This window comes from Myotis nattereri (genome assembly GCF_964212035.1).
Source record: "Myotis nattereri genome assembly, chromosome: 15".
Taxonomy (NCBI): domain Eukaryota; kingdom Metazoa; phylum Chordata; class Mammalia; order Chiroptera; family Vespertilionidae; genus Myotis; species Myotis nattereri.
The window spans coordinates 48,218,778-48,230,581 of NC_138090.1; the positions used below are offsets into that span (position 1 = coordinate 48,218,778).

Genomic DNA, 11,804 nt, shown 5'->3' on the forward strand with positions numbered 1-11,804 from the left:
ATCGCCCTGCTCCGACCCCCGCGGGGGAGGGGGGAGATGGGGGGCAGGACTTGCGGGGGTCCCCTCCGAGCTCTCGGGGGCGAGGGCGGAGGCCGTGACTCAACGCTGCGGGGCCTGATGACTCAGTCTGGGCCGCGGGCCAGAGCGACATATTTTCCGTCGAAAAGTTACTCCGGGGCCCTCCCCCCGGGACACCCCTCCCTCCGCCGCCCGCCGCGGGGGCCTGGGAACCGGGCTGGTGAGCGCGCGATCGGGCGCAGCCGGCCCCGCCCGCCGACACCCAGCACCGGGCGCGCAGCTCCGGACACGTCGCCCCGGGGACGCACGGGCTCCTGGGGGGTCGGGGGGGGGGGCGGTGCTGCACCCCCGCACCCCGTGTGCGCGCTCGCGCCGGGGACTGGGCGGCGGACACACGCCCCAGGCCACACCCACGGCGCCGGGACGCGGCTCCCCGCGCCCCCTGGCGGCCGCTCGGGAGCGGGGCGGGCGGCGGGCGCCCGGGCTTCCAGGGCCCGGCTCCTTCCCGGGGCTCCGCGCCTTTGCCCCCCTGCGACCAGAGCCGCCGCCAGGAGGCCCCGGAGGCCTGGGGCGGGTGCCAGGGCCGCCGAGCTTCCTTCCTTATTTGTAAACAGTGGACACGTCGTTGAATCCATGATGAAGCGCGGCGGGGAGGCCGCGGCAAGAGCCCAGGTTCCGGCGCCGCGCACGCTCCTGAGCGCTTTGCAGAAATGCACGGACCTCGTTTCTGCCTCAGAAAGGCCTCCGAGGCCGAGGCGCTGCTATCGCCCCCGTTGTGCAGGCGGGGAAACCGAGGCCGGGCTCCGTGGCTGGCCCCGGGTTCGCGGCCCCGGCGGGGTCCCGACAGGGCGTGTCTAACATTCCCCGCACGTGCATTCCTGCGCCTCCACCTCCACGTTCCGAGAGCCCGCGGGGTCCCGGGGTTCCAGGGTGGGTACACGGACCGGCCGAGCGCTCTGAGGTTGGAACGTGTCTCGCTCCGCATCTGCCAGTCATGGTTCCGATTTTTCTTTTCTAAGGAGACTATTTTTTAAAAAAAATAATACTCCGATTTAAAAATATTCCTGGGCGTCTGGGCAAGATGTTTGGCGAGGGCGAGAGCCAAGTACCCAAAATCCCGCGGCGGACGGGAATCCACGGAGGAGGGAGGAGCCATTTGCCCTTTCTCAAGATGGCCGCCTCCCTGCGCCTGGGCCCCTGCATCCACTTTACCAAGATGGCGGCCACCGACGTGGGTGCCGGGAGTGAGCGGGGGGGGGGGGGGTGTCTGCGCGCGCATGCCCCACACTGCATTTCCGCTTCCGGCAGCCGGAGTCTTCCTTTAACAACATGGCGGCGGGCAGCAGCGGCGGCAGCGGCCAGCTCCGCTCAAAAAGCGAGGCCGATTCCGGCTTCCTGGGGCTGCGGCCCACCTCGGTGGACCCGGCGCTGAGGCGGCGGCGGCGAGGCCCCAGAAACAAGAAGCGGGGCTGGCGGCGGCTCGCTCAGGAGCCGCTGGGGCTGGAAATCGACCAGTTCCTAGAGGACGTGCGGCTGCAGGAGCGCACGAGCGGGTGCGTGGGGGCGGGACTTCCGGCTGCTGGGCCCCGTTCTGTACGGTCCGGGGAGGCCGAGCGAGCGGGGGGAGGGGGGGGCTTCCGGGGTGCTGGGAGCGTCTGTGCTGGGGACCTGGGTGGGCGGCTGAGGCACTTGGTAGGGTGAGCGGGTACGGGACTCCCGGTTAAGTTAGGATTCAGGTAAACCGGTGCTGTAACCTCCTAGCGTCTGTGTGACCCGTGCACCCGGCCTGGCGCCGTGGGCTTTAAGCATTACCTTCTGTAAGCCGATGGCGGAAGCCTTAGCCGGAAGGGGTCCCACCCCGGCAAGAGGGTGCTTGAATGGGCATAAGCGGAAGCTGAGCCCCCCCTGCCAGGCGAAACCTACGCCTTCCGCAGCACCCTGCTCCCTCCCCGGCATCTGGAAGTCGATCAATTCCTAGAGGATGTGGCTGACATTCTTTATTTTTATTTTTGTGGCTGACATTCTGTATTTCCATCTCCCAGGGGCTTGGTGTCGGAGGCCCCCGATGATAAACTCTTCTTCGTGGATACTGGCCCCAAGGGCAGAGGTGAGTGAGGAAGGGCTTTGTGGTGTGTTGCTAGGCAACGGTGAGTCCTTGTCCAGCCCACCTCTGCCTCTGAGAGCGTCCGCGCGGATGACATGGCTCCGATGGCAAACCCTTCCTAAAAGGGGCTTCACTGTAAACTGAAAGGTTCGGGGTGGGCCGGGGTCGCGCACCTGTGACCTGAGACCATAACGCATCCAAAAAGATTTATTCCAGGCACCTGGGTGCAGGTGGGCTGAGACGGAGAAAGGCATCAGCCAAGAGAGCAGGAGAGAGAGGTTTTCATTTTATTTATTTATTTATTTATTAAAAAATATTTTTATTGATTTCAGAGAGGAAGGAGAGGGAGAGAGATAGAAACATCAGTGATGAGAATCATTGATTGGCTGTCTCCTGCACGCCCCCTACCGGGGATTGGAGTTGGGCCCACAACCCAGGCATGTGCCCTTGACCCGAATTGAACCCGGGACCCTTCAGTCTGCAGGCTGACGCCCTATCCACTGAGCCAGACTAGCTAGGGCGAGAGAGGTTTTTATCAATCCTTGCTGGCTGCGAGCCGCTCTGCCGACGTTCCGGTCTGCCCTTGGCTCCTCCCATGCCAGGCGTCTTCCGGTTACCTGGGCTATGCTGTGCTCAGGGCTGCAAGCGTTCTGCAAGGTGTCTGCTGAGCACAAGAAGTCTTTCTCGGCCCCGGTTTATTCTCTTTAGCCCTTTCATAAACAAGAGGGCCTGGGATGAGCAGAAAGCAGGCCAGGCCCTGCCGTAAAGGAGTCGGGTTTCCTTTTTGGGGTATCGGAGATCTCAGTGCACAGAAAAGCCGGCGGGGGTCTGTCTCGATGAGTAGATTAGACTTCACATAGCGGGGCGCATTCGTTTGCCGAAAAGCAAGTCAAGGACCCGCAGGGAAGGAATCAGACTGGTGTTAGTTACTAAAACGTGCTTTGATAAGGAGTAGAGGGCGCACTTGAATGAGTAAGTGAGACACTTGCCTCGACCTGCTGGCTATCATTGGCTGGAAGGCAGGGCCGGGAGGTGCTGAGACAGGTGGGGAGTGAGTGAGGACGGTGAGGGGGTCCGCGGCACCTGGAAACAGACCGGGAACAGGCACCTGCTGTAACGGGGGTCCGGGGGAGGCAGAGCAGGCGAAGGGGTCTGCTTCATGGGAGAGCTGGCGGCCGTGTGGAGCATGTGGCAAGCCTCTAAGGCTTCACGGTCACGTTGGAGAGCAGTCAGGGGACCTGTTCTCACCAAAGCGAGCGGCCGTGTCAGTGAGCAGGAAGAGGGGCACCGGGCCGCCTCCAGGCAGAGGAGACCTTCACCGGGGGAAGGTGGTGGACGAGGCGGGTTTCCCAGAAGAGGATCTGGGCTCAGGGCTGTCAGGACCTGCCCTCAGGCCGGGGAGGAAGCAGGAGGCTCTGCTGGTGGGACGGTCTGGGAACAGGAGGGGCGAGTGTGGGTCCTGCTTTAGGTTAGAGAGGCGGCAGCGGCTGCGAGCTCAGGCTGCCCACACCGCCCTCGAGGTTGGCATCAGCCTCATTGTGGGGCACAGAGGAGCAGGTCGTTTCCACGTGGTCCCACGGTCCGTGGGCGGGAGCGGGTTTTGTCCCGGAGTTCTCGCTTCTCACTGTGAGGTTTTAGAAGTAAAGGCTGTTGTGCTGAGAATCTGCCATGTCGGGTCCTGCTTCCTTCCTTGTTAGTCCTGGTTCTGTGGCCATGTCCCCGCTGTGTCTGGGAGCCTCGTGTGTGTGGGTCTGACCCCTCTGCGCCAGCACAGGGCTGGCCCGGCTGGCCCGGGGGGTGGTGTGGGAGGCAGAGCCTTGGAGGCGTCCTCCCCCAGGCAGGGGCCTGAGTCAGCCTGGGGCCCCCAGGTCTGCTGGGACGCAGGTCCCAGGAACAGCATGCGGTGGGTGCGGAGCTGGTCTTGGGGCATGAGGAGGCCTTGGCCTTGACTCCTCTCCTTTCTCCACCCCCAGAGCGTGGCAGGAAGAGCACCAAAGGCCAGAAGAGGCCACTGCTCCTCAAGAAACCCCTGCGGGTGGACCTGGTGTTAGAGAACACGTCCAAGATCCCTGCCCCCAAAGAGTGAGTGCCAGTCGCTTAGGCCCTGCTTCCCCCGGGCAGGGCCTCCTGCCTGTGCCCCGCTCACGTCCTGGCCCTGAAGGAGCTCCTGGGGAGGGAGGGGGTGTGAGGGTCACTTGGAGGGCAGGGGTGGGGTCAGATTTGGGCCTTGGAGAAAGATTGGAGGGCGTGAGGCAGGGCCGGGGTGCTGCGGCTGGAGCAGGCGAGGGTGGGACCTGGACCTGCCAGGGATTGGGGGGCGGGGGGGGCAGGAGGTGGGTCAGGCCAGGCTTAGTGACTGACCTCTGGAGGAGGGGGCAGGTGGTCAGGCGATGGGTGAACAGTGGGTGGAGGGTGGGGCTGGCCCTGAGATGGGAGTGTGGCAGGAGGAGGAGCTTTGGGGACGTTGCTGAGGTCGGTGGTATGTGGGGTGTGAGGTTCCTGGGAGACGTCGGGGCAAGGGCCCCAGAGGCGTTGCTTTGCTGGGTCTCAGGCTCAGAGAGGCCTGGGCTGCAGACAGACGGGGAGATGCTCTCTAAGGCTCCTGGGAGGAAGCTGGCCTGGGGAGGGTGCCTGGGAGAGGGGCTGCTGGAGGCGGGTGCCCGAGTGTGGGGTGAGCAGGGGTGGGAGCCCGACTGGGGGAGCCAGGCCCTTCCCAGGCTCCCCTCACCCACTTGGCCTGTGCACTTCCCCCGCCCAGCGTCCTCGCCCACCAGGTCCCCAACGCCAAGAAGCTCAGGCGGAAGGAGCAGCTATGGGAGAGACTGGCCAAGCAGGGCGAGCTGCCCCGGGAGGTGCGCAGGGCGCAGGCCCGGCTCCGCAGCCCCCCTGCGGCCAAAGCCAGGCCCGGGCCCCCGGACACCGCGGAGCGGCCCTTCTACGACCTCTGGGCCACAGACAGTGAGTGTGCTGTCACCTGGGGGCGGCCTGTCACCTGGGGCGGGCTGTCACCTGGGGGCGGCCTGTCACCTGGGGCGGGCTGTCACCTGGGGGCGGGCCGGAGGGGTCACGTCGGTTCCCCACACGGGCCAGCCCCCAGCACCCTCTGCCTCCGCAGACCCTCTGGAGCGGCCGCTGGCCGGCCAGGACCCCTTCTTCCTGGAGCAGACCAAGAAGAAGGGCGTGAAGGTGAGGCTGCGCCTGAGTGGCGTCCGGGGCGGTCAGGGTCGAGGGAGGGGCTGGGGAGCAGCAGATGGGGCGGGGCCTCGAAGGGGGAGAGCAGGTGCTGCAGGGAAGCCCTTGCTGCAGAGAAGAAGGTACTGAGGGTTCGGGACCTGGGGAGCTTCCAGGCCGGGCAGTCGGGGGACCTGCAGGCGTCCTCTGCGGGGTGGGGTGGCGGGGGGAGATTGGGGGGCAGCTCAGGTTTCAGAGTTTTATTCTGCTGATGTTTTGTTGTAAAGGAGCGGGTGGGATCTGGGCTCTGGGGAGACGGCGTTGGGTGGGAGGGGAACAAGGGCAGGGTACGCAGGGTGACCCCGGCTTCTGCTGGAGACAGGGCCTCGGCTGGGGAGGCCCGACGGGCAGGGGCAGGGACGACGAAAGTCCGCAAGTGGAGGCTGTGAGGGTGCTGCTCAGCCGGAGGGAGCACTCGCGTCACCGGGGTCTTGTTGAGGTGCAGAGGGTCTGAGTGGAGCCAGGACTGTGTGGCTCTCACAGGCCCCAGGGGGTGGAGGCTGCGCTCTGAGTCTGTCGGCCGGCGCTGCTCTGACCGGCACTGCTGCCGGGTCGGTGACAGGCCATGGTGACTAAGTCAGGTGTCGCCCCCCCCGCCCCCGTGGGGGTCACAGGGACTGGTCTCAGGGAAGGCGGGCAGAGCCAATGCGGGGAGCCGGCTGGGCCTGGGGGGGCCACTCCCGGCGGAGCCAGGTGGCCGTTGTCCCAGACACAGGCTCCCACAGCACCTCCCGGCCTGGACTCGTGGGGAGGGGCGCCCGGAGCTCCCAGGCCTCACCTGCTTTGGGTTTTGTCCAGCGGCCGCCGCGTCTCCACACCAAGCCGTCCCAGGTGCCCGCCGTGGAGGTGACACCCTCCGGAGCCTCCTACAACCCGTCCTTTGAGGACCACCAGGTACACAGCCCTCTCCTCAGCCGGTGCCTATGTCGCGGGGTCGGCATTCCCTCGCCTGGCACGTTCTCCGTGCCCACCCAGAGCTGGGGACTCAGAGGGACGACCACACCCAGCCTTGGGGTCAGGAGGGCTTCCTGGAGGAGGGGACACGGCTGAGAATGGGGCATGTGCTGTGGGAAGAGGAGAATGGGAGTTTCAGGCGGGTCCAGTGGGTACAGTTTTTGGGAAGTTCACGGCGCGTTGGTGCAAAGGGGCCTTAAACCGTTAACAGGTCTGAGGCCGAGGATAGTTTAGCAACAAGAAACCTGCCTGTGAGAGTCACTGTTCATCTCACAGACGTTTGTTGAGCACAGATGTGAACAGTGGGGACACGTGGCCCCCCCCTCCATCCCCCGGGGAGCACATGTTCCCGGAGAGAAATGAGGTCGTGAGTAGATGCAGGACACGCGTGAATGTTATTCCACATCGTGCATTAGCGGGTGTCTGAGCAACAGGAGTGGGGGGCGGGCCCACGTGGTAACAGCGAGGTGTCTGCAGAAACAAACCCCGCGCCCTGATGGCGGGAGGAGGAGCCTGGCCGCAGTCTGCTCCCCTCGGACAGGCGAGGGTGGCGTGGGTGCTGGAAGGAGGGGGAAGGTCAGTCATTTTCTAAACATATGTAATGCTTTGCAGAGATGTGACTCCTGTGCCATAGGATGCGCCCACTTAGGGGCACATGCCAGTGGTGCCGCGTGTATGCGCTGAGCCCTGTAGACGGCACCACCATGCTCATCGCCCCCAGTCCCGTCTCCCCATCTTAGGCACCACCCCGCTCTTTCCTGGATTTGCCGTTTCTGGGTGTTTCATGTAAATGAAACTCGGTGTGTGCAGCCCAGACTGTCCGTAGGGGAACTGGCAGGGAAGCCAGGAGCCCCCTCTGGCCGCTGCGGGGAGGGCGGGGTGAGGCTGTAACTGGGGACCAGGGAGAGGAGGGGCTGGGGTGGGGGGCCAGGTCTGTAACTCCAGGAGAGGCCCGGGGCCGCCCTCACCCTGCCCTGTCCCTCCCAGACGCTGCTCTGGGAAGCCCACGAGGTGGAGCTGCAGCGGCAGAGGGAGGCGGAGAAGCTGGAGCGGCAGCTGGCCCTGCCCCCCGCCGAGCAGGCCGCCACCCAGGTGAGCCCACACCTGCCCGCCCGCCCCTCCTCCCGTCTGCCCTCGCCTGGCCCCTGACACCCTCCCTCCCCCAGGAGTCTGTGTTTGAGGAGATGTGCCAGGGGCTGCTGGAGGAGTCGGATGGGGAGGGGGAGCCAGGCGAGGGCCAGGGCCAGGCGCCCGAGGGGGCTGGAGACCAGGCCAGAGAGGACGAGCTCGGAGGAGCCGAGGCCACCCCGCCTGCCCGCCTGGCCGCCGTGGAGAAGAAGACGGAGCAGCAACGTCGGCGGGAGAAGGCCGCCCGGATGCTGGTGAGCACCGTGGGCCCGGGTCTGCGCTCTCTGCTCCCGCAGCCTGATTTCTTCTGTCTTCAGCCTGCTTTCTATTGTGTCCGCAGCCCGCCCTCTCTGGTCCCTGCACCCCGCCCTCTCTGGTCCCTGCACCCCGCCCTCTCTGGTCCCACATCCCGCTTCTGTAGTCCCCGGAGCTGCTCCCCCCCCCTCCCCCAGTTCGGGATCTTCGCAGCTGCTCTGCCAGCTGAGAGAGACTATTTCCCAGCGCCCTCCAGACACCACTCTGGGTTCAGGGGATGCAGGGGGACAGGCTAGACCGGCTGTGGGCAAACTACGGCCCGTGGGCCGGATCCGGCCCGTTTGAAATGAATAAAACTATTGAAATAAAAGACCGTACCCTTTTAGGTAATGATGTTTACTTTGAATTTATATTAGTTCACACAAACACTCCATCCATGCTTTTGTTCCGGCCCTCCGGTCCAGTTTAAGAACCCATTGTGGCCCTCGAGTCAAAAAGTTTGCCCACCCCTGGGCTAGACCCATGGTCGGCAAACTGCTGCTCCCGAGCCACATGCGGCTCTTTGGCCCCTTGAGTGTGGCTCTTCCTAAGCCTTAGGAGGACCCTAATTAAGTTAATAACAATGTACCTACCTATATAGTTTAAGTTTAAAAAACTTGGCTCTCAAAAGAAATGTGAGTTGTCGTACTGTTGGTATTTGGCTCTGTGGACTAATGAGTGTGCCGACCACGGGGTAGACCAAGGTCCTCCTGCCCGTTCGGGGCGCTGGGACTGATGGATGAGGAAGGTTCGGGAGGCCAAGCGGTGAGGGAACTGGAGCCGCTGGCCTGTTGTGACCGGGGCTCCGGTGGCCAGGAGAACCGTCCTGCGGGAGGTGGCGGAGGTCCGGGAGGAGACCAGGCCCCGCAGGGCGGAGGGCGCTGCGCCGAGGCCTGACTCCAGCTGTCCTGCAGCGGGTACAGCAGGCCGCGGTGCGGGCCGCCCGGCTGCGGCACCAGGAGCTCTTCAGGCTGCGCGGGATCAAGGCCCAGGTGGCACAGCGGCTGGCGGAGCTGGCGCTGCGGCGGGAACGGCGGCGGGCACAGCGGCTGGCCGAGGCCGACAAGCCCCGCAGGCTGGGGCGGCTCAAGTGAGGCCCGGGCTGGGGGACCCTGGGGAGGCCGGCAGGAGTCCTGATCCCCATCCCAGTGCCTCAGCCTGGCCCTCCTGCGGGACCATGTCTCCCCCAAAGCCCCGTGTCCTCAGAGGCCACTGCCCAGCCCACTCTCCCAAGAAGGGTCTTTGGACTCTGCCTGGTCCCAGCCCCTGAACGCCCTGCCCTGCTCTCCAGGTACCAGGACCCCGACATCGACGTGCAGCTCAGCTCGGAGCTGGCTGACTCGCTCCGGACCCTGAAGGTACTGGCCCAGCTGGGGGTGCTGAGGTCTGTGAGGGAGAGCCCGTGCCCGGTGATGACACCATCCTTGCTCCCCATGCCCCCCAGGGGCTGTGGGCGACACTCTGGCTGCCCCCAGGCTGGGCCAGTGGGCTGATGCCTGGGGGCTGAGGGCACGGGTGAGATTGCGGTCCCCAGGGGTGCGGGGCAACTGACATGATGGTTTCAGAGGCCTTTCGTCCCAGCCAGGCCCCGTCGCAGCCCCTGGTCTGCTGCCCTTGTCCCCTCCTGTCCCAGAGGGTCACCCTAAAGCTCAGAACGGACCATGTTCCTCCCCCACTTGGAGCCTCCGTGGCTCCCCAGTGCCCTGGAGGAAGCCCAGTCTCTCACCCGGCCACTGGCCTGCAAGGTCTGGCCTCAGCCTGCAGCCCCGTGCTGCCTCAGTGGGCTGCTGTGCCCCTCTTTGACCCCTGGCCTGGTCGTTCCCTCTGCCTGTGTGCCCCCTTTCACCTCACCGTCCTCTTTCCGGTGATTCTGCAAACCCAGCTCAGGCAGCGGGAGGTCAGTACCGTCACCCCATGAGCTCAGGGCCAGCTGAGCCCTGGCGCCCGAGGCTCTGCTGATGGGAAAACTGTAGTGAGCCCCCCCCCCCCCAGCCCTGGCTGGACCCTCGGAGAGGTCAGAGGCCTGGGGGTCTGCCCGGCGCCCAGTGACACCTCCTCTGTCCCGCAGCCCGAGGGCAACATCCTCCGTGACCGGTTCAAGAGCTTTCAGAAGAGAAACATGATCGAGCCCCGGGAGAGAGCCAAGTGAGGGCCGCTGCCTGTGGGAGGGCGGGGCTTGGAGACTGCCTGGAGGGGGGCCTCGGAAGCTGCGGGGCAGGGGGGCCTCAGAGACCGCCTGCAGGGGCTTGGAGACTGTCTGGAGGGGTCCTCAGCGGCTGTGCGGGGACAACCCCCCCTTGTTTGGTGGGTGTGCATCACTAACCACTCTCCTGTTTTCTCCAGGTTCAAGCGCAAGTACAAGGTGAAGCTCGTGGAGAAGCGGGCGTTCCGGGAGATCCAGTGAGTGACACCCCCTTCTCCTTCCTGTGGCACCCACGGGGTCCCCAGGCCTGTCCCAAACCTGGTAACTGTACCAGATGCAGAAGAGCCAAACCAGAGGGGGGTGTCAAGTGGGTGAGAACATGGGGCCCCCACTGCCTTCGTCCACCCTCAGCCCCCTCCTCTGTCCCCAGGTTGTAGCTGATGGTGGATGCGGAGCCTCATCCTTCAATAAAGCACCTTCGTACCAACACCTGGGCCTTGTGTGTTACTCCCCCTGCTGTGGGCAGCTTCCCTGTCCGTCCCCCTCTCGCTCACAGGGATGTAGGTTCCAGAACCTTCATGTCCTCCAACCCTGGTGGGAACCCCGGACGTAGCAGAGGGCCTGTCCCTTGGGGACAAAGTGGGCCACCCTTTCCCATGAGGAGGGTCTGAGAGGAGACGCGCTGGCAGGCTGGCGGGGGGGAGGGGAGGTCCACCCCTGGGTTTCTGGCTTGAGGGGGCCCCCTGCTCTGGCCCAGGCGGTGAGGGAGGGTCTTGATGACAGGCTGTCACAGTGCGGGTGGCTCTCAGGCAGAGCCCTCTCGCCCACCCGGTGAAGGACGCTAGACTTACCCATTTTACAGGCGAGGGAACAGAAGCGTGGAAAGGGGGACTTTTCCTTCCCCCACACGCCTAGGTAATGTTTTTCGAAACCTTAATTCTACAAGTAATAAGGGACTGTTGTCTCTGTTAGTCATGGGTACGGTGCATGAAGATACCAAAACCCGTGGCCGTCATCGTGACCTGCCCTCCATTCAACCCTCTCGCAGAGCTTGCTGCCACTGCGGTTGGGGTGAAGGTGCCATTATGTCCCAGGCGCCACTATTAGAAACCGTACTGTCCGTGTGAAAATACAATTCTCTTTGATTTTTCTTGGGCAGAATCCTACCGTGTGTGGTTTCTAACTTGCCTTGTAGTTCATGGTAGAGAGCCAGCGGGGTCTACAAGGCGCTTGCTCACTCTGTCACAGCTCATGCACTCCCGCTAGAGAGCGCGTCCCATTCCACTCAGACGCCCACATCGCCCCTCTTGGCGCTGGAACCAATAGCTGCACGTGCACGGCCGCGTGTCTGCAGGACGAGCCGGGAGTGAGTCCCTGGGCTGAAGGGAAGCATATCTAAGGGCTCGTTGACGAGTTGGCCAAGTTGTTCTCTGTAGCTGACTTTTACCTACAGCGCATAGAGCCCCCTGGTTTCCTCGTGGCTTCAATACCATGTGATTTTGCTACTTACCTGTTGTGCTTGGTTGCCAAGAGGTCAAGCATCTCTGTAGGACCACTGGCAGTTTCCTCTTCTGCGCAGGTTCAAACCTTTTGACCGTTTTCTTTCTAGGCCTTTCATTATTTCTTGTTTATTTGTAGTGGCTCTTTATTTATTACAGATCTGAAGCCACACATATTCCAAACATTTCTTCCGGGCTATTCCTTTTGACTTTGTCTAGGGCAGTAGTTGGCAAACCGCGGCTCGTGAGCCACATGCGGCTCTTTGGCCCCCTGAGTGTTGCTCTTCCACAAAATACCACGTGCGGGCGCGCACGTACAGTGCAAAGTTGACTTAAAACTTTAAAGTTTATTAAGTTAATTTTAGGGAACGTTGTGGAGTTAAAGAAGATGTAGTGTCGAGGATTGAGAAAGGTATGTTGAGATGGTTTGGAC

At 63.6% G+C, this 11,804-nt stretch overlaps 1 protein-coding gene across 2 annotated transcripts; it reads left to right on the forward strand.

The window, feature by feature from the left end:
• Positions 1–656: 656 nt before the first annotated feature.
• Positions 657–10,361, forward strand: NOP53 (NOP53 ribosome biogenesis factor; the record flags this gene model as incomplete). 2 transcript variants are annotated; one of them, XM_081108196.1, is made up of 14 exons in its annotated part: positions 657–1,249; positions 1,327–1,571; positions 2,061–2,125; positions 4,096–4,204; positions 4,881–5,080; positions 5,238–5,308; positions 6,152–6,247; positions 7,295–7,399; positions 7,474–7,689; positions 8,644–8,819; positions 9,021–9,087; positions 9,798–9,874; positions 10,073–10,129; positions 10,303–10,361. In XM_081108196.1, exons 1-14 carry the CDS (start codon positions 1,100–1,102, stop codon positions 10,307–10,309), a joined length of 1,641 nt encoding a protein of 546 aa, XP_080964322.1. In that variant the 5' UTR covers positions 657–1,099. The 2 variants fall into 2 exon arrangements, with proteins under 2 accessions (XP_080964322.1, XP_080964323.1); XM_081108197.1 differs by lacking the exons at positions 657–1,249; positions 10,303–10,361 and having other exon boundaries at positions 1,335–1,571; positions 10,073–10,133.
• Positions 10,362–11,804: the final 1,443 nt, after the last annotated feature.